Genomic DNA, 22,953 nt, shown 5'->3' on the forward strand with positions numbered 1-22,953 from the left:
GTATTGATTTTGTATCCTGCCACATTACTGAATTGCTCTATAACTTCTAATAGTTTGGGAGTGGACTCTTTTGGGTTTTCCATATAGAGTATCATGTCATCTGTGAAGAGAGACGTTTTGATTTCTTCTCTGCCGATTTGGATACCTTTGATCACTTTTTGTTGTCTGATTGCTGTTGCAAGGACTTCTAGTACTATGTTGAATAATAGTGGCGAGAGTGGGCATCCTTGTCGTGTTCCTGATCCTAATGGAAAGGCTTCCAGCTTTTCCCCATTGAGAATAATATTTGCAGTAGGCTTTTCATAGATGGCTTTTATGAGATTGAGAAATGTACCCTCTATTCCTACACTCTGAAGGGTTTTAATCAGGAAAGGATGCTGTATTTTGTCAAATGCTTTTTCTGCATCAATTGAGAGGATCATATGGTTTCTGAGTCTTTTCTTGTTGATATGATGTATCACGCTGATCGATTTGCGAATGTTGAACCACCCTTGCATCCCAGGTATGTATCCCACTTGATCATGATGGATAATCCTTTTAATGTACTGTTGGATTCTATTAGCAAGTACCTTGTTGAGGATTTTGGCGTCCATATTCATTAGGGAGATCGGTCTGTAATTCTCCTTTTTGAGGGGGTCTTTGCCTGGTTTGGGGATCAAGGTAATATTGGCCTCATAGAATGAGTTTGGTAGCTTTCCTTCTGTTTCTATTTTTTGAAATAGCTTTAGGAGAATAGGTATTATTTCTTCTTTGAATGTTTGGTAGAATTCCCCAGGAAAACCATCCGGGCCTGGAGTTTTGTTATTTGGAAGGTTGTTTATCACTGACTCAATCTCTTCATAATTAATTGGCCTGTTTAAGAAATCAATTTCTTCCTGTTTCAGTCTTGGTAGTTTATAGGTTTCCAGGAAGGCCTCCATCTCTTCCAGATTGCTTAGTCTTTTGGCATATAGCTGTTGATAATAGTTTCTAATAATCCTTCCAATTTCATTGGTGTTGGTCATGACCTCTCCTTTTTCATTCATATTTTTAATAATTTGGGTCCTTTCTCTTTTCTCTTGGATAAGTCTTGCCAGTGGTCTGTCAATTTTCTTGATTCTCTCAAAGAACCAGCTTCTAGTCCTGTTGATTTGCTCTACTGAGCTTCTGGTTTCTAATTCATTGATTTCTGTTCTTTTGAGTGAGGCTTGGATGGCTATGTATTTCCCCCTTAGGACTGCCTTTGCAGTATCCCATAGGTTTTGGACCGTTGTGTTTTCATTCTCGTTGGTCTCCATAAATTGTTTAAGTTGATTTTTGATTTCCTGGTTTATCGAGTCATTCCTGAGCAGGATGGTTCTTAGTCACCAAGTGTTTGAGTTTCTTCCAAATTTTTCCTTGTGGTTGAGTTCCAATTTCAGAGCGTTGTGGTCTGAGAATATGCAGGGGATAATTTCAATCTTTTGGTATTGGTTGAGACCTGTTTTGTGTCCCAGAACATGGTCTATTCTTGAGAATGTTCCGTGGGCATTAGAATACAATGAGTATTCTTTGGTTCTGGGGTGTAGTGTTCTATATATATCTATGAGGTCCAACTCGTCGAGTATGGCATTCAAAGCCTTTGATTCTTTGCTTAGTCTTTGCCAGGGTGTTCTGTCTATTTCTGATAGTGGAGTGTTGACATCCCCTACTATTAATGTATTTTTATCTATATGTCTCTTTATTCTGGTTAAGAGTTGGCTTGTGTATCTTGCTGCTCCCCTGTTGGGGGCATATATATTTATAATTGTCATATCCACTTGTTGAATAATTCCTTTAAGAATAATATAGTGCCCTTCTGTTTCTCTAACTATAGTCTCTAATTTAAAATCCAGTCTATCTGATATGAGAATTGCTACCCCAGCTCTCTTTTGAGGTCCATTTGCGTGAAAGATGGTACTCCATCCCCTTACTCTCAGTCTGAATGCATCTTTGGGTTCGAAATGAGTCTCTTGTAGACAGCAAATGGATGGGTCATTTCTTTTTATCCAATCTGCAACCCTGTGGCGTTCGTGGGAGCGTTTAAACCATTTACACTGACACTAAGAACTGAGACATAGAATTTTAATGATGCCATATTGCCAGTAAAGTCTTTGTTTGTATCGGTTGTGACTTTCTGTTCTGTATCACTCTTGGGGCCTTTTTACCTTTATAGAACCCCCCTTAATATCTCCCGTAGGGCTGGTTTCGTGGTTACGAAATTGGTTAATGACTGGCGATTCTGGAATGTCTTTATTTCTCCATCAATTCTGAATGATAGCCTTGCTGGATAAAGGATCCTTGGCTGCATGTTTTTCTCTGAAAGAGTTTTAAAATGCCCCCCCAACCCTTTCTCTCATTCCAGGTCTGTGTAGACAAGTCTGACGTAATTCTGATGCCTTTGCCTTGGTACGTGAGAAATTTCTTTGCCCTGGCCGCTTTCAATACTGTATCCTTGCATCTAATATTTGTGAATTGCACTATGACATGACGTGGCATAGGTTTGTCGTGGTTGAGCTTGGGAGGGGTCCTCTCTGCCTCTTGGACATGAATGTTTGTTTCCCTCGCTAGATTAGGGAAGTTTTCAGCTACAATTTGTTCAAATATCTGTTCTAGACCTCCGTTTTTCTCCACCCCCTCGGGGATGCCAATGATTCTGACATTGGATCGTTTCATTGAGTCAGTAATCTCCCGTAACCTACATTCGTGGGCGTGGATTTTTTTAAGACCAGCTTCTATTTTGGTTTTTTCCTCTATTAACCCATCCTCCAATTCACTAATACGTTCCTCTGTTCCGGTGACCCTGGCCATCAGAGCCTCTAGTTTTGCCTGCATTTGGCTCATAGAATTTTTAATTTCTATCAGATTCGCTCTCATTTCTGTCCTTAAGCATTCTATATTCTCAGTAACCTTTTTGTTAATAGTTTTGTCAATTCTACTCATCATTTTGACCATCATTACTCTGAATTCCATTTCTGATACTTTGGTTACATCCATATCCATTATTTCTGTGGCAGAGGCCACAGACTCACTGTCTTTTCTTTGCTGGGTGGGGGGGCTTCTCCTTCTTGTCATTCTGATGAGGAGAGGTTGCGGGGTTGTCCAGAGCCCAAATTATTGACTGGGTCCCAGGCCGTGCCCCTTGTTTTATAGGGATCTTAGGGATGTGGGCTTCTTCTTTAAAGATTTTATTTATTTATTTATGTGGCAGCCAACCAGCGAGAGACGGAACAGAAGCAGGGGAGTGGGAGAGGAAGAAGCAGGTTCCCAGCGGAGGCGTCGGATGAGGGACTCCTTTCCAGAACGCCGGGATCACGCCCTAAGCCGAAGACAGGCGCTCAATGACTGCGCCACCCAGGCGCCCCAGTTGTGGGCTTCTTGATTTTTCAGCCTGCCTTCTGTGTTCTGGGGGAGGGGCCTGCTGCGCCGATACTCAGGCAACCCTGTTTGGTTAGAGTCTCCGTGTCCCCTGCGAGGGGGGATGGGGATGGGCACTCTCTGAGCCGGTATTTCCAGGCTTTTGTTCTCTGGCGGCTTTCCCTGGCGGTTTGCTGTGCCTCTTCTGAGAGTCAGAGCAGCAGCGGCCGAATTTCAGCCTCTGTCACAGAACAGAGGGATTGCGGCCCATTCTCCACTAATGTTCTGGCCACTTTAACTCTGTTACTGTTGGTGCTGCTCAACCCTGTAGCGTCCCGGGATGTGCGCCCCACACCCGGCGTCCCAGCCCTCACTTCCAGGGCCGGCGCGTCTCTGTCCTTTGTGTTTCTAACACCGCCAGCCGCCAGCCGCCCCCACGCGCTCCCGGATCTCCGGGTCTCAGTCTATGCCCGGTGAGCACACCGGGATTCCGGAGTTCCGTGAGAAGCCTGGTGGCGCGCGCTCCCGGCTCACGGTCTCAGTCTGCTGTTTTGCAGGTGCCGTCCGCAAGCCCGTCCGCTCCCCCGTGCAGGTGGCTACCGCTTCCCGTCGCCCGAACGCGACAGCTCCTTCCCCCTTCCGTTTATCTTCCGATATCTGTGCGCGGTTTCACGGCTCCCCGCTTTGTACCTCAATACTCAGCACTGGAGATGTTCATTTGTAGAGATCCAGACGCATCTTCCTGCGTCTCAGGCTGGTTCCGTGGTTGTTTAGGCTGGTCTGGTACCTATCCAGCTTGACTCAGGGGACCGGCTGAAAACGGTGTCTCCTACTCCTCCGCCATCTTAACTCCTGAGCTGAATCTAGAAATGCAACTGATTTCTGATGATTGATTTGTATCCCGCCATATTACTGAATTGCTCTGTAAGTTCTAGTAGTTTGGGGTGGAGTCTCTTGGGTTTTCTATATAGAGTATCATGTCATCTGTGAAGACGAACAGTTTCACTTCTTCTCTGCCAATTTGGATGCCTTTTATCCCTTTTTGTTGTCTGATTGCTGTTGCAAGGACTTCTAGTACTATGCTGAAAAATAATGGCAAGAGGGGGCATCCTTGTCGTGTTCCTGATCTTAAGGGAAAGGCTCCCAGCTTTTCCCCGTTAAGAATGATATTCGCTGTAGGCTTTTCATAGATGGTTTTTATGAAATTGAGGAATGTACCCTCTATCCCTGCACTCTAAAGTGTTTTAATCAGGAAAAGATGCTGTATTTTGTCAAATACTTTCTCTGCATCTATTGAGAGGATCATATGGTTCTTGACTCTTTTCCTGTTGATATGATCTATCACACTGATCAATTTGCGAATGTTCAACCACCCTTGCATCCCAGGGTTGAATCCCCACTTCATTGTGATGGATAATCCTTTTAATGTACTGTTGGATCCTATTAGCTAGGATCTTGTTGAGAAGCTTAGCGTCCATATTCATCAGGGATGTTGGTCTGTAATTCTCCTTTTTGATGGGATCTTTGCCTGGTTTGGGGATCAAGGTAATACTGGCCTCATAGAATGAGTTTGGTAGCTTTCCTTCTGTTTCTATTTTTTGAGTCAGCTTCAGGAGAATAGGTATTATTTCTTCTTTGAATGTTTGGTAGAATTCCCCGGGGAATCCATCAGGCCCTGGACTCTTTGTTTTTGGGGAGGTTTTTGATCACTGGTTCAATCTCTTCATAATTAATCGGCCTGTTTCTATAATCAAATCCTTCCTGTTTCAGTCTTGGTAGTTTATAGGTTTCCAAGAAGGCATCCATTTCTTCCAGGTTGTTTAATTTATTGGCATAAAGCTGTTGGTAAAGTTTCTAATGTTCCTTCTTATTTCATTGGTGTTGGTCGTGATCTCCCTCCTTTAATTTATAATTTTATTAATTTGGGTCCTTTCTCTATTCTTTTGAATAAGTCTGGCCAGTGGCTTATCGTTCTTTTTATTCTTTCAAAGAACCGACTTCCCGTTCTGTTGCTCTGCTTTACTGTGCTCCTGGTTTCTAATTCTTTGATCTCCACTCTAATCTTGATCACCTGCCTTCTCACGCGTGGGTTAGGCCTGTTCTTCTGTTCCAGCTCCAGCTTCATGAGGTGAGAATATAAAACTGCATTTTAGATTTTTCTGTTCTTTTGAGTGAGGCTTGGATGGCTGTGTATTTTCCCCTTAGGACCGCCTTTGCAGTGTCCCACAGGTTTTGGACCGATGTGTTTTCATTTTCATTGGTCTCCAAAAATTGTTTAAACTGATTGTTAATTTCCTGGTTTACCCAATCATTCTTGAGCAGGATGGTTCTTAGTTGCCAAGTGTTTGAGTTTCTTCCAAATTTTTCCTTGCGATTGAGTTCCAGTTTCAAAGTATTGTGGTCTGAGAATATGCAGGGAATAATCTCAGTCTTTTGCTATCGGTTGAGACCTGTTTTGTGACCCAGTATATGGTCTATTCTGGAGAAGTTTCATGTGCATTCAAAAAGAATGAGTATTCTGTTGTTCTGGGGTGTATTGTTCTGTATATATCTATGAGGTCAATCTGGTTCAGTATGTCATTCAAAGCTCTTGTTTCTTTGTTGATTTTCTGCTTAGGTGATCTGTCTATTGCTGAGAGTGGACTGTTGAGGTCCCCTACTATTAACGTATTGTTATCTATATGTCTCTTTATTCTGGTTAAGTGTCGGCTTGTGTATCTTGCTGCTCCCCTGTTGGGGGCATAGATATTTACAATTGTCATATCCACTTGTTCGATACATCCATTAAGAATAATATAGTGTCCTTCTGTATCTCTAACAACAGTCTTTAGTTTAAAATCTAATATGTCTGATATGAGAATTGCTACCCCAGCTTTCTTTTGAGGTGCATTAGCATGAAAAATGGTCTTCCATCCCTTCACTTTCAGTCTGGATGTATCTTTAGGTTCAAAATGAGTCTCTTGTAGACAACAAATGGATGGGTCATGTCTTTTTATCCAATCTGCATCCCTGTGGTGTTTTATGGGAGCATTTAGGTGATTCACATTGAGAGTGATTATTGAGAGATATGATTTTAATGATGTCATGTTGCCTGTGAAGCCTTTGTTTCTATAGATTGTAAATTTCTGTTCTGTATCACTCTTGGGGCCTTTTTACTTTATAGAACCCCCTTAATATCTTCTGTAGGGCTGGTTTGGTGGTTATGAATTTGGTCAGTTTCTGCCGATCCTGGAATGTCCTTATCTTTCCATCAATTCTGAATGACAGCCTTGCTGGATAAAGGATCCTTGGCTGCACGTTCTTCTCGGATAGAGCTTTGAGAGTACCCTGCCAACCCTTCCTATCTTGCCAGGTCTCTGTAGCCAGGTCTGACGTTATTCTGATATTTTTACCTCTGTATGTAAGGAATTTCTTCATCCTGGCTGCTTTCAATACTGTATCCTTGGATCTAATATTTGCGAATTGCACTATGACGTGATGTGGTGTAGTTTTGCTGTGATTAACCTTGGGAGGGGTCCTCTCTGTCTCTTGGACATGAATGCTTGTTTCCTTTGCCAGATTAGGGAAGTTTTCAGCTACAATTTGTTCAAATATGTCTTCTAGACCTCTCTCTTTCTCCACCCCTTCGGGGACGCCGATGATTCTGACTTGGAACGTTTCATTGATTCAGTAATCTCCCGTAATCTACATTCCTGAGATTGGATTTTTTTGAACCAAGTTTCTGTTTTAACTTTCTCTTCTATCCTCCCATCCTCCAATTCACTAATTTGTTCTTCTGCCTCATTTACCCTGGCCATCAGAGGATCTAGTTTAGACTGCATTTGATTCATAGCATTTTTAATTTCTGCCAGATTTGCTCTCATTTCTGCCCTTAAAGATTCTATATTCTCGTTAATATTTTTTTCAAGCCTACACATCATCTTGACCATTGTTACTCTGAACTCCATATCTGACAATTTGGTTGTATCCATATCCATCATTTCTGTGGCAGAGGCCACAGACTCATTATCTTTTCTTTGCTGGGGGGGATTTCTCCTCATCATCATTCTGATGAGGAGAGGTTGCAGGGATGCCCAGAGCCCAAATTATTGACCAGGACCCAGACAGCGTACACTTGTTTTATAGGGACCTTTGGGATGTGGGCTTCTCGATTTTTCAGCCTGCCTTCTGGGGGAGGGGCATGCCACGCTGATACTCAGGCAACCCTGTTTGGGTAGAGTCGCCCTGTCCCCTGCAAGGGGGGATGGGATGGGGATGGGCACAATGTGAGCTGGTATTTCCAGGCTTTTGTTCTCTGGCGGCTTTCCCTGGCGGTTTTCTGTGACTCTTCTGAGAGTCAGAGCAGCAGAGGCCGTATCGTAGCCTCTTGTCGCAGAACAGAGAGATCACAGTCTGCTCTCCACTGAACTCTCTGGGCTACTTTAACTCTGTTTCTGTCAGTGCTGCTAAAAACCCTGCAGTGTCCCGGGTTGTGCGCCCCACAGCCACTCTCCCAGCCCTCACTTCCAGGGCTGGCACGTCTCTGTCCTTTGTGCTTCTAACACCGTCAGCTGCCCCCAGTTCCTGCGCGCACTCCCGAGCTCCCTCTTTCAGTGTGGTTTGTTCATGCTCCGGAGCTCCAGTTTTCATTCTGGTTCAAGTGTGCGCTCAGCAGCTCCGGTTTTCAGTTTGGACGTGCGCGCTCCTGAGCTCTTGGTTTTAGTCCAGTTCCAATGAGCGCCCCAGAGCTCTGGTTTTCAGTCTGGTCCTACGCATTCCCAGGCTCAAGGTCTCAGTCTGCTCTCTCACGGGTGCCGGTCCGCGAGTCTGCCCGCTCCCCAGTACAGGTGGCTACTGCTTCCCAGCGCCCGAGTGTGTCGGCTCCCTCCCTCTTCCGTTTATCTTCCGATATCTGTGCACAGATTCATGGCTCCCTGCTTCGTACCTCAATACTCAGCACTGGAGATGTCCATTTGTAGAGATCCAGATGTATCTTCCTGCATCTCAGGCTGATTCTGTGGGTTTTCAGGATGGTTTGGTACATATCCAGCTCGACTCAGGGGACCAGATGAAAAAGGGGTCCCCTACTCCTCCGCCATCTTTTCTCCTCCTTGCAGAAAGTGGTCGCTTTTCTGTTCCTAGAGTTTCTGCTACTCTTTTCTTCATTCTCCAGTTGCGTTCATAGGTATTCAGAACGGTTTGGTTGCTCTCTAGCTGAATTCCTGGGACCAGACGAACTTTAGGTCTCCTGCTCCTCTGCCATCTTGAAACTGGAACACTGAAACATACTAGCTTCTTGAACTCAATAGTGGAGTTAGTTAGGAGTCTAGCCTACAGGATGTAACTCTCAAAGACATAAGGCTTATTTCAATATAAATGACATTTTATTGGCCATCTACTATATGTATATCACAGTACATATTATTAGGCATTATATTAAAGCTTGAGATATATAATGCCAATAAGTATGCAAACACACACACACGTATATAATGGTAGAGTCTACCATTAACATTTCACTATACTTGCTTTATCACGTATCTCTCCATCTATCCATTCTGCTATCTAATAGATAGATTCTGCTATCTAATAGAAGGGTTTTAAGCAGAAGAGTTCTATGATACGTGGAAAAATAATTGAAAGAATAAAGATTAGAGGCAAGGAGAAAAGAGAGGAGATGCTGCAATTGTCTAGGCAAAAGATGATGGTGATTTGGACTGGTGAAGTGGTAACAGGGATAAGGAGAAGTGGGCATATTTAAGACATATGGGAGGGATAGAATCATCAGGACTTGGTGGATGTTTGAATGTAGGAGGTGATGGGAGAGGGAGGAGTAGAAGCTGTAGTTAAAAATACAGACTCGGGGGGCGCCTGGGTGGTGCAGTCGTTAAGCGTCTGCCTTTGGCTCAGGGCGTGATCCCAGAGTCCTGGGATCGAGTCCCACATCAGACTCCTCCGCTGGGAGCCTGCTTCTTCCTCTGTGTTCCCTCTCTCGCTGACTGTCTCTGTCAAATAAATAAATTAAATATTTAAAAAAAAATACAGACTTGGGGCACCTGGCTGGCTCAGTTGGTAGAACATGTGACTCTCAATCTCAGGGTCATGAGTTCAAGCCCCACATTGGGCAAGAAGCCTAGGGGGAAAAAAAAGAATACAGACTCAAGAGCCAGACTACCTGGAATCAAATCCTGGCTCTGCCACTTATCAGCTACCCCTTTTCTGTGCCTCAGTTTGCTGTTCTGTGAAATGGGGTTATTATAAGGATTACATAAGAAAATATTTATATATAGTGTAGAACAGAGCCTGGTACATAGTAAGTACTATATAAGTGAATGCTATTATTATTACTAATATTATTATAGTAAGAGGTAACACTCTGGTATTGAAAAGATATGGGTTCAAATCCCAGATCTATTATTTACTAGCTATGCAATATGAGATTTTTCATTTGAAATATGGAACAAAAAGTTACCTCCATGAGTTTTTGAGGATTATTTAAATGAGAGCAAACAATACACATCTCTTTTTTTAAAAATGACCACAGATCTAAGAGTATCTATGGGGCTCTTCAACAAGAATTCTTTGATTGTGATTATTTTCAGAGAGGCAGTTGAGTTGTTGGTAGAGTAAGTAGGAAATAACGAGGGGATAAGGATGGGCAGCAGACTGTGTCCCAGTCCTAAGATTCCAGGGCTGAACACTCCTTTTCCCCCCAGGCTGCTGCCATCCAACATCTAGAATCTGCAACCACTGAGCTGAACAAAATCCTGAAGGCGAAGTACCCCACAGAGATGATCATTGCAACCAGGTCAGTCTTCCTTTGGCTCTCAAACTGGGATGTTGTTTTCCCTTCATGCGCTGTTCCTCAGTCAGAGAAGGAGCTCATTTTGATAGCTTAGGGTATTGAAGCCAAGGAAAGTATCAAATTTCTCCTGACTCAGACCTCCTGAATGGAAAGTTTAGGAAAGAATAGATGAGATTGAGGTGAGGGCTCCTGCAATTCCAACAAGACAAAATTACAAGCCAGAGATTTGGAAGAAGGATTACAGAAGGGAAACAACATTCCACACTATTCAAGAGCATAACATAACTCTCTACAGTAGGGACACCTTGCTTTCCATCTGATGTTGGGAAAGGTCTCTATAGAACTGATGACAGCTCCCTTCTCATAACCTAAACAACACATTCTGCCCATCCAAATATGTGGGTCATTCATTCCTCCTGGGACAGTTGGATGGTTCCTGATGAGTCTTCCATATTCTCCTTTGATAAACACTCCCCCCACCAAGGACAGTCCTCTCAAAGTCATTATGTTTGTGTTAAATTATATGGGCCCTTAAACCATAGCTGATTTGACCCAGGGTGAAAACCTGACTCAAGTTGGATCAACTGAATTTTCTTTTCTGGAAATTCTGAATTTAGGGCTAAGAAATGCTAGTTAAACTCTCTTAGGTACTCATGTATTTGACAATATGTACATGAAGAAATGGAAAAATAAAGGGAGAGGAGAGAAGAAGGAGAAGGAGAGAAGACAGATCAGGAAAGAAAGACAGAAAGAAAGAGAAGGTACAAGGTGGACTTCATAAGAGAGAAGGGTTCTGAATCTCATGGTCCATATCACATTGTCCCATCTATCTTATCTTTGCAGATTCCTGTGCTCAGCAGTCGAAGATTTTGTGGTGGATATTGTAAAGGCCTGGAGTCGGATAAAGCAGAACAACACAGCTATAGAATCTGTGATTTTGAAAGTAAGTTTCCATTCTTTTTATCTTTTGTGTTTTGTGGAGCCAGGGTCTCCTTTTTATTTTTTATTTTTTAATTTATTATTTTAATTCCAGTATAATTAATGTACACTATTATATTAGTTTCAGGTGTACAATGTAGTGATTCAACAATTCTATACATTATTCAGTGCTCATCATGATAAGTGTAGTCTTAATCCCCTTCACCTATTTCACTCATCCTCCAACCACCTCCCCTCTGGTAACCATCAGTTTGTTCTCTATACTTAAGAGTCTGTTTTTTGGTTTGCCTATTTTTTCTTTGCTCATTCGTTTTGTTTCTTAAATTCCACATAAGAGTGAAATCACGTGGTATTTGTCTTTCTCTGACTGACTTATTTCACTTAGTATTATACCCTCTAGATCCATCCATGTTGCTGTAAATGGCAAGATTTCATTATTTTTTATGGTTGAGTAATATTCCATTGTATGTTTATAACACATCTTCTTTATCCACTTATACATGGATAGACACTTGGCTATTGTAAATAATGCTGTGATAAACATAAGGGTGCATGTATCTTTTCAAATCAGTATTTTCATTTTCTTTGGGTAAATAGCAGTAGCGGAATTACTGGATCCTATGGTAACTCTATTTTTACTTTTTTGAGGACCCTCCATACTGTTTTCCAGAGTGGCCCACCAGTTTGCGTTCCCACCAACAGTGCAAGAGTGTTCCCCTTTCCCCACATCCTCGCCAACATCTGTTGTTTCTTGTGTTGTTGATTTTAGCCATTCTGACAGGTGTAAGGTGATAGCTCATTGTGGTTTTGATTTGCATTTCCCTGATGATGAGTGATATTGAGCATCTTTTCAAGTGTCTGTTGGCCATCTGGATGTCTTTTTTGGAGAAATGCCTATTCATGTTTTCTGCCCATTTTTAAATTGGGTTTTTAGGTGTTGAGTTGTATCAGTTCTTTATATATTTTGGATACTAACCCTTTATCAGACATGCCATTGCAAATATCTTCTCCCATTCCATAGGTAGCCTTTTACTTTTGTTGATTACTTCCTTCATTGTGCAGAGCTTTTTGTTTCGATGTAGTCCCGGTATTTTATTTTTGCTTTTCTTTCCCTTATCTAAGGGGATCTAACTAGAAAAAAGTTGCTACGGCTGATGTCTAGACAAGTTACTACCTGTGCTCTCTTCTAGGAATTTTTAGGATTCATTTCTCACATTTAGGTCTTTCATCCATTTTGAATTTGTTTTTGTGTATGGCCTAAGAAAGTGGTCCAGGTTCTTTCTTTTGCATGTTACTGTCCAGTTTTCCTAACACACTTTGTTGAAGAGACAGTCTTTTTCCCATTGAATATTCTTTCCTGCTTTCTTGAAGATTAACTGACCATATAATTATGGGTTTACTTCTGGGTTTTCTATTCTGTTCCACTGATCTGTGTCTATTTTTGTACCAGTATCATACTGTTTTGATTACTACAGCTTTGGTTTTTTTTCTGTTTTATTTTTTTTTCCTAGTGAATCACATTTTTGTTTTTATTATTTTTTAAAATTATTGTGTTCAATTAGTCAGCATATAGTACATCATTAATTTTTGATGTAGTGTTTACCAATTCATTAGTTACTACAGCTTTGTCATATGACTTAAAGTCTGGAATTATGGTGCCTCCGGCTTTGCTTTTCTATCTTTTTTTTTTAAGATTTTATTTATTTATTCGACAGAGATAGAGACAGCCAGCAAGAGAGGGAACACAAGCAGGGCGAGTGGGAGAGGAAGAAGCAGGCTCATAGCGGAGGAGCCTGATGTGGGGCTCGATCCCATAACGCCGGGATCACACCCTGAGCCGAAGGCAGACACTTAACTGCTGTGCCACCCAGGCACCCCTGCTTTTCTTTCTTGAGATTGCTTTGGCTATTCTGGGTCTTTTGTGGTTCCATACACATTTTAGGATTTTTTGTTCCAGTTCTGTGAAAAATACTGATGGTAATTTGATAAGGGTTACATTAGGTGTATAGATTGCTTTGGGTAGTATAGACATTTTAACAATATTTGTTCTTCCAATCCATGAGCATGGAATGTCTTTCCATTTCTTTGTGTCACCTTCAGTTTCTTTCATCAGTGTTTTACAGTTTTCAGAGTACAGGTTTTTCACTTCTGTGGTTAGGTTTATTCCTAAGTATCTTATTATTTTGGGTGCAATTGTAAATGGGATTAATTCCTTAATTTCTCTTTCTGTCACTTCATTATTGGTGTATAGAAATGCAACATATTTCTGAACATTGATTTTGTATCCTACGACTTTACTGAATTGGTTTACCAGTACTAGCAGTTTTTTGGTGGTGTCTTTCTGGTTTTCTATATATAGTATCATGTCAACTTCAAATAGTGAAGGTTTGACTTCTTCCTTGACCATTTGGATGCCTTTTATTTCTTTGTGTTGTCTGACTGCTGTGGCTAGGACTTCCAGTACCTATGTTGAATAAAAGTGGTAAGAGGGGACACCCTTGTCTTGTTTCTGACTATAGAGGAAAGGCTCTCAGTTTTCCCCCCTAAGAATGATGTTAGCTGTGGTTTTTTTAAATAAATGACCTTTATTATGTTGAGATATGTTTGTGGGTTTATTTCCGGGCTCTCTATTCTGTTCTATTGATCTATGTGTCGAGTTTTGTTCCAGTACCATACTGTTTTGATTACTACAGCTTTGTAGTACATCTTGAAGTCTGGGATTGTAATACCTCCAGTTTTGTTCTACTTTCTCATGATTGCTTTGGCTATTCAGAGTCTTTTGTCATTCCATACAAATTTACGATTATATGTTCTGGTTCTGTGAAAAATGCTGCTGGTAATTTGATAGGTATTGCAATAAAACTGTATATTGCTTTGTGTAGTGTGGACATTTTAACAATATTTATTTTCCAAATCCATGGACATGGAATATCTTTCCATTTGTATCATCTTTAATTTCATTCATCAGTGTTTTGTAGTATTCAGAGTACAGATCTTGCACTGCCTCCGTTAAGTTTATTTTATTAATTTTGGTGTAATTGTAAATAAGATTGTTTTCTTAATTTCTCTTTCTGCTACTTCCTTATTAGTGTACAGATTTCTTTAGAAGATTTTGTATCCTGTGACTTTACTGAATTCATTTATCAGCCCTAGTCGTTTTTTGGTGGAGTTTTTAAGGTTTTCTACATACAGTATCATTTCATCTGCAGATAGTGAAAGTTTTACTTCTTCCTTAGTGATTTGGATTCCTTTTACTGCTTTCTGTTGTCTGATTGCCGTGGCTAGGACTTCCAGTACTATGCTGAATAGAAGTGGTGAGAGTGGGCATCCTTGTCTTACTCTTGATCTTAGGCAAAAAGCTCTGTTTTTCACCATTTACTGTGATATTGACTGTGGGCTTTTCATATATGGCCTTTATTATGTTGAGGTATGTTCCGTCTAAATCCGCTTTGTTAAGGGTTTTTATCGTAAATGAATGTGTACTTTGTTAGATGCTTTTTCTATATCTGTTGAAATGATCCCATGGTTTTTATCCTTTCTATTGTTGATATGATGTATCACATTGATTAATTTGCAAATATTGAATTGCCCTTGCATCCAAGGAATAAATCCTACTTGATTGTGGTAAATGATTTTTTTAATGTATTGTTGGATTCAGTTTGCTAATATTTTGTTGAAGATTTTTGCATCTATGTTCATAAGACATATTGGCCTGTAGTTCTCTTTTTTATATTGTTTTTATCTGGTTTGTTATCAGATTAATGCTGGCCTTATAGAATGAATTTGGAAGCTTTCCTTCCTCTTATGTTTTTTGGAATAGTTAAGAAGAAAGGGTTTTAACTCCTGTAAATGTTTCGTGGAATTCACCTATGAAGCCAGCTGGACCTGGACTTTTGTTTGTTGGGAAATTCTTAATTACTGATTCAATTTCATTACTGGTAATCAGTTTGTTCGAATTTTCTATTTCTTCCTAGTTCAGTTAAGGAAGGTGATTTGTTTCTAGGAATTATCCATTTCTTCTAGGTTGTCCAATTTGTTGGCATATAATTTTTCATAATATTCTCCCATAATCCTATTTCTGTGTTATCACTTGTTATTTCTCCTCTTTCATTTCTGATTTTGTTTATTTTGTTCCTCTCTCTCTCTCTCTTTTTTTTTTTTTTTGATGAGTCTGGTTAAAGGTTTATCAATTTTGTTTATCTTTTCAAAGAACCAGCTCCTGGTTTCATTGATCTGTTCTATTGATTGTTTAGTTTCTATTTCATTTATTCTGCTCCAATTTTTATTATTTTCTTCCTTGTACTGTTTTTGGATTTGGTTGTTTTCTTTCTTCTATCTCCTTTAGATGTAAGGTTAGGTTTTTGAGATTTTTGGGATTTGAGACTTCTCTTGCTTCCTGAGGTAGGCCCATATTGCTATAAACTTCCCTCTTAGAACAGCTTTTGCTGCATACCAAAGATTAAGGATTTTGTGTGTTCATTTTAATTTGTCTCCAAGTATTTTTTAAAGATTTTATTGGTTCATTTGAGAGAGATAGAGATAGAGAGAGAGATAGCGAGAGAGAGAGCATGTGCACAGAGGGAGAGGGAGAGGGAGAAGCAGGCCCCCCATTGAGCAGGGAGCCCGATGTGGGGCTCCATCCCAAGACTCTGAGATCATGACCTGATCTGAAGGCAGATGCTTAACTCACTGAGCCATCCAGGTGCCCCACCATGTATTTTTTTTATGTCCCCTCACCTATTCATTGTTTAGTGGCATGCTATTTAGCCTCCTTGTATTTGTTTTCTTTCCTGATTTTGTCCAGTGGTTGATTTCTAGTTTCATAACATTGTGTCAGAAAAGATGCATGATATGACTTCAATCATTTTTATTTTATGAAGACTTATTTCATGGCCTAACATGTGATCTATCTGGAGCATATTCCATATGCACTTGAAAATAATGTGTATTCCACTATTTTGGGACAGAATATTCTAAATATATCTGTTAGAGCCATCTGGTCCAAACTGTCATTTAAGCCACAGTTTCTTTGTTAATCTTCTCTTGGATGACTTATCCATTGATGTAAGTGAGGTGTTAAAATACCTGCTATTACTGTATCACTATAAATTACTTCCTTTATGTTTTTTTTTCATTTATTCACAATTTATTTTTTCAAAGAGGTAAAGCATTTGGCTGTACGATACAGATATACCTCTATTTAAGCCACGAATGGATGGTTTCTGTTATTTGCAACCAAATGTATACCTTGCTGATTTACATAGTTTTCTTTTTTCTTTTTTTGCATTATACTTCTTTCAATTCAATTAACTTAAATATAATGCATTATTGGTTTCAGAGGTACAGGTCTGTGATTCATCAGTCTTATATATACCCAGTGCTCATTACATCACATACCTTCCTTAATGTCCATACTCAGTTACCCCATCCCTCCACTCCCATCCCCTCTAGCAACCCTGTTTGTTTCCTATGATTAAGAGTCTCTTATGGTTTTTCTCCCTCTCTGGTTTCCTCTTCATTTATTTTTTCCTCTCTTCCCCTATAATCCTCTGTTTTGTTGCTTAAATTCTACGTATCAGTGAGATCATATAATCGTTTTTTTCTTGATGGACTTATTTTGCTTAGCATAATACCCTCTAGTTCCATCTATGTCATTGCAAATGGCAAGATTTCATTTTTTGATGGCTGTGTGATATTCCATAGAATATATATATGCCACATCTTCTTTATCCATTCATCTATAGATGGACATCTGGGCTCTTTCCATAGTTTGGCTATTGTGGACTTTCCTGTTATAAACATTGGGGTGCAGGTGCCCCTTTGGATCACTACATTTGTATCTTTGGGGTAAATACCTAGTAGTGCAATTGCTGGGTCATAGGATAGTTCCATTTTCAACTTTTTGGGGAAACTCCATACTATTTTCCAGAGTGGCTGCACCAGTTGGCATTCCCACCAACAGTGTAAGAGGGTTCCCCTTTCTCCACATCCTCACCAATATCTGTAATTTCCTGACTTGTTAATTGTAGCCATTCTGACTGGTGTGAGGTGGTATCTCATTGTGGTTTTGATTCGTATTTCCCTGATGTCAAGTGATGTTGAGCATTTTTTCACGTGTCTGTTGGCCATTTGGATGTTTCCTTTGGAGAAATGTCTGTTCGTGTCTTCTGCCCATGTCTTGATCGGATTGTTTGTTCTTTGGGTGATGAGTTTGATAAGTTCGTTATAGATTTTGGACACTAGCCCTTTATCTGTTATGTCATTTGCAAATATCTTCTCCATTCTGTAGGGTGTCTTTTGTGTCTTTTGGTTTTGTCGACTGTTTCCTTTGCTGTGCAAAAAGTTTTTGTCTTGATGAAATACCAATAGTTCATTTTTACCTTTGTTTCCCTTACCTTTGGAGACGTGTCCAGCAAGACTGCTGTGGCTGAGGCCAAAGAGGTTGCTGTCAGCGTTCTCTTCTAGGATTTTGGTGGATTCCTGTCTCACATTTAGGTCTTTCACCCATTTTGAGTCTATTTTTATGTATGGTGTAAGAATATAGTCCAGTTTCATTCTTCTGCATGTGGCTGTCCAATTTTCCCAAGACCCACTGTCTTTTTTCCACTGGATATTCTTTCCTGCTTCATCAAAGATTAGTTGACCATAAAGTTGAAGGTCCATTTCTGGGTTGTCTATTCTGTTCCATTGATCTATGTGTCTGTTTTTATGCCAGTACCATTCTGTCTTGATGATCACAACTTTGTAATAGAGCCTGAAGTCAGGCATTGTGATGCCACTAGCTTTGGTTTTCTTTTTCAACATTCCGCTACCTATTCAAGGTCTTTTCTGGTTCCATACAAACTTTGGGATTGTTTGTTCCAGCTCTGTGAAAAATGTCAATGGTATTTTGATAGGGATTGAATTGAACATATAGATTGCTCTGGGTAGCATAGACATTTTAACAATATTTATTCTACCAATCCACGAGCACAAAATGTTTTTCCATTTCCTTGTGTATTCACAATTTTTTTCATAAGTCTTCTGTAGTTTTTAGAGTACAGACCCTTTACCTCTTTGGTTAGGTTTATTTCTAGGTATCTTATTGTTTTTGGTGCAACAGTAAATGGGATTGATTCCTTAATTTTTCTTTCTTCAGTGACATTGTTAGTGTATAGAAATGCAACTGATTTCTGTGCATTGATTTTATATCCTGCCATCTTGCTGAATTCCTGTATGAGTTCTAGCAATTTTGGGTGGAGTCTTGGGTTTTCACATAGAGTATCATGTCATCTGCAAAGAGTGAGAGTTTGACTTCTTTGCCAATTCAGATGCCTTTTATTTCTTTTTGTTGTCTGATTGCTGAGGCTAGGACTTCTAGTACTGTGTTGAACAACAGTGGTGATAGTAGATACCCTGCCGTGTTCCTGACCTTAGAGGAAAAGCTCTCAGTTTTTCCACATTGATAGTGATATTCACTGTGGGCTTTTCATAGATGGCTTTTATGATATTGAGGTATGTTTCCTCTATCCCTACAGTATGAAGAGCTTTAATCAAGAAAGGATGCTACACTTTGTCAAATGCTTTTTCTCCATCTATTGAATGGATCATATGGCTTTTTTCCTTTCTTTTATTTATGTAATGTATCACATTGTTTGATTTTTGGATGTCGAACCACCTTGCAGCCCAGGAATAAATCCCATTTGGTTGTGGTGAATAATCCTTTTAATGTATTGTTGTATTCTATTGGCTAGTATTTGGATGAGTATTTTGGCATCCATCATCAGGGATATTGGTCTGTAATTCTCCTTTTTGGTTGGGTCTTTACCTGGTTTGAGGATCAAGGTAATGCTAACCTCATAAAAAGAGTTTGGAAGTGTTCCTTACATTTCCATTTTTTGAAACAGCTTCAGAAGAACAGGTGTTAATTCTTCTTTAAATGTTTGGTAGAATTCCCCTGGGAAGCCATCTGGCCCTGGGCTCTTATATGTTGGGACATTTTTTATTACTGCTTCAATTTCTTTGCTGGTTATGGTTCTGTTCAGCTTTTCTATTTCTTCCTGTTTCAGTTTTGGTATTTTATGTGTCTCTAGGAACACATCCAGATTGCCTAATTTGTTGGCATATAGTTGCTCATAATATGTTCATATAATAGTTTGTATTTCTTCGGTGTTGGTTGTGATCTCTCCTCTTTCATTTATGAGTTTATTTATGTGGGTCCTTTCTCTTTTCTTTTTGATAAGTCTGGCCAGAAGTTTATCAATCTTTTAATTCTTTCAAAGGACCAGCTCCTAGTTTTGTTGATCTGTTCTACTGTTCTTTTGGTTTATATTTTATTGATTTCTGCTTTAATCTTTATTATTTCTCTTCTCCTGCTGGTTTTAGGCTTTGTTTGCTGTTCTTTCTCCACCTCCTTTAGGTGTAAGGTTAGGTTGTATATTTGAGACCTTTCTTGTTTCTTGAGAAAGGCTTGTATTGCTATATACTTCTCTCTTAGGACTGCCTTAGCTGCATCTCAAAGAATTGAACAATTGTGTTTTCATTTTCATTTGTTTCCATGAATTTTTAAAATTCTTTAATTTCCTGCTTGACCCATTCATTCTTTAGTAGGATGCTCTTTAGCTCTTTCGAAATTTCCTCTTGGGATTGAGTTCCAGTTTCAAAATGGTCTGAAAATATGCAGGGAATTATCCCAATCTTTTGGTACAAGTTGAGACCTATCTTGTGACCCAGTATGTTATCTATTCTGCAGAATTTTCCATATGTATTTGGGAAGAATGTGTATTCTGTTGCTTTAGGATGGAATGTTCTGAATATATCTGTGAAGTCCATCTGGTCCAGTTTGTCACTCAAAGCCCTTGCTTCCTTGTTGATCTTCTGCTTAAATGATCTATCCATTGCAATGAGGGGTGGTGGTTAAAGTCCCCTGGTATTATTGTATTATTACAATGTGTTTCTTTGATTTTGCTATTAATTGGCTTATGTAATTGGCTATTCCCATGTTAGGGGCATAAATATTTACAATTGTTAGATCTTCCTGTTAGATAAACTCTTTCATTACTATATAGTGTCCTTCCTCATCTCTTATTCCAATCTTTGGTTTAAAATATAATTTGTCTGATATAAAGATTGCCACCCCAGCTATCTTTTGATGTCCATTAGCATGATAAATTGTTTGGTTTTCCATCCCCTCCCTTTAAATCTGAAGGTGTCTTTGGGTCTAAAATGAGTCTCTTGGAGACAGCATATCAATGGGCCTTGCTTTTTTATCTAATCTGATACCCTGTGTCTTTTGAATGGGGCGTTTAGCCTATTTACATCCAGAGTAACTATTGAAAGATGTGAATTTAGTGCCATTGTATTGCCTGTAAAGTGTCTGTTACTGTATATTGTCTCTGTTCCTTTCAGTCTATGTTACTTTGGGGCTCTCTTTGCTTAAAGGATAGGATCCCTTTCAACATTTCTTATAGGGCTGGTTTGGTGATCACAAATTCTTTTAGTTTCTTTTTGTCCTGAAAGCTTTTTATCACTCCTTCTATTTTGAATGACATCCTAGATGGATAAAGTATTCTTGGTTCCATATTTTTCTCATTGAGTACCCTGAATATACCATGCCAGTCCTTTCTGGCCTGCCAGGTCTCTGTGGATAGGTCTGCTGCCAATCTAGTTTCTACCCTTGTAGGTTACAGACCTCTTGTCCCAAGCAGCTTTCAGGATTTTCTCTTTGTCTCTGAGATTTACAAGTTTCCTATTATATGTTGGGGTGTTGACATATTTTTTATGAATTTTGAGGGGGGCTCTCTGTGCCTCCTGGATTTTGATGCTTGTTTCCTTCCCCAGATTAGGGAAGTTCTCTGCTATAATATGCCCCAATATACCTTCTGCCCCTCTCTCTTTCCTCTTCTTCTGGGATCCCAATTATTCTAATATTGTTTCACTTTATGATATCACTTATCTCTCAAATTCTCCCCTCATGATCCAGTAGTTGTTTATCTCTCTTTTTTCAACTTCTTCATTCTCCATCATTTGGTCTTCTCTATCACTAATTCCCTCTTCTGCCTCATTTATCCTCGCAGTTAGAACCTCCATTTTTTATTGCATCTTGTTAATACCCTTTATGATTTCAACTTGGTTAGATTTTAGTTCGTTTATTTCTCTAGAAAGGGATTCTCTAGTGTCTTCTATACTTTCTTCAAGCCAGCTAGTTTCTGTATAACCGTTATTCTGAACTCTAGTTCTGACATCTTACTTATGTCCATACTGATTAGGCCCCTGGCACTCAGTACTGCCTCTTGTTCTCTTTTTTGAGGTGAGTTTTTCTGTCTTGTCATTCTGTCCAGAAAAAAATAGACAAATATGAGAACAAAATACTAAAATGGCAACAACAACAACAGAGAAATACACAGTAAGCAAATCATAAGAGACCCGAAACCAGGGAAAAATAAAAGATAATATAATAAGACAGGTGGCAGAATAGAGCAATACACTGGATTCTGTGTGTTTTTTTGGTCTGTTTTAGAAAACTAGATCCCAAAATTGTAAAGAAAGAAAAACATATATGTACAAATATAAAATTAAATACAATGAAAGGATAGAATGTAACTGTAAAAATGGAAATTAAAAGGCAAGTAAAAACAAAAAAGGGAAAAAAAGCAACAAAAAAAGGAAGGAATATAAACAGACAGGTGAGCAGAACAGAGCAATACACTATTTCCTGAGTGTATACTGGTCAGTTTGTTAGAAGAAACTACATCCCAAAATTGTAAAGAAAGAAAAACTTATATATACAAAAATAAAAATAAATACATTGAAAGATAGAAAGTAATTGTAAAGATGAAAATTTAAAAAGACTTAAACAAAACAAAAAAAAACAAATAAAAAAAACAAAAAAAGAAGAAGAAAAGAACAATAAAGAGAATATGATCAGACAGGTGAATAGAACAGAGCCATAGACTAGATTTTGGGTGTATTTTAGTCTGTTAGAAGAAACTGCATCCCAAAATTGTAAAGATATATATATATATATATATATATATATATATAGATAGATAGATAGATAGATAGATAGATATAGATATAGATATAGATATATATATAGATATAGATATAGATATAGATATAGATATATATACAAAAATAAGATTAAATCAATGAAGGGATAGAATGTAACTGTAAAAATGAAAATTAAAAAAGAATTTAAAAGTTGATAAAATAAATTGGTTGAAAAAAGAAAGAAAAAAAATTTTTTAAAGAATTAAAGTTGAAAGACTAAAGAATTATGGGGAAAAAGCCATGAATTCTATGTGCTGTATTCCCCTAGCCCTGGAGTTTTGCAGTTTGGTAAACTTGGTCTTGGGTGGATGTTCTTGCTGATCTTCTGAGGGAGGGGCCTGTTGTGTTGATTCTCAACTGTCTTTGCCCCAGGTGAATTGTACCGCCCTGGCCAGGGGCCAGGCTAAGTAATCTGGTCAAGTTTGCTCTATGCGGCTTTTCCTCCCTGAAGGCTTTCTGTACAGCTTTAGAGAATGAGAATAAAAATGGTGACTTCCCAATCTCCAGCCCACGACTGAAAAGCTGAAAAGCTTGGGGCCCCACTCCCACTACTCAGTGAGCCCTCAGAGAATAGCAGTCAATCACCCCTGTCTCTCTCACCCAGCCTGTGACTGAGCATTTCTATCTCAGGCACACAACCCCAATTCGAGTCTCTAAACCATGCAGACTCCTGCAGCGCACTCCGGCACCATTACTCCCGGGGGAGGAAGGGGAGTCTCACCAGCTCTGCGCTTGTTGCGCCCCTGCTCAGAGAGCTGTTGCCCGACTGTGCTGCAGTTCCTGGTTTATGGCAACCCCAAGCTGAGAGCCCATTCCTGAGCTCACTCTTTGCAGCCAGCTTCCCG

At 39.5% G+C, this 22,953-nt stretch overlaps 1 protein-coding gene across 2 annotated transcripts in view; it reads left to right on the forward strand.

Moving 5' to 3' along the window:
• The window catches only part of DGKK (diacylglycerol kinase kappa), a 177,893-nt gene that overhangs the window by 121,557 nt on the left and 33,383 nt on the right, over positions 1–22,953 (forward strand). For both annotated transcript variants that reach the window (XM_087859607.1, XM_045786755.2), the window contains exons 13-14: positions 10,050–10,141; positions 10,982–11,081. In XM_087859607.1, the coding sequence (XP_087715733.1) occupies positions 10,050–10,141; positions 10,982–11,081 (192 nt within the window). The remainder of the gene's footprint in view (positions 1–10,049; positions 10,142–10,981; positions 11,082–22,953) is intronic.

Source organism: Ursus americanus, chromosome X, assembly GCF_024610735.1.
Source record: "Ursus americanus isolate L20-20 chromosome X, mUrsAme1.1.p, whole genome shotgun sequence".
Taxonomy (NCBI): domain Eukaryota; kingdom Metazoa; phylum Chordata; class Mammalia; order Carnivora; family Ursidae; genus Ursus; species Ursus americanus.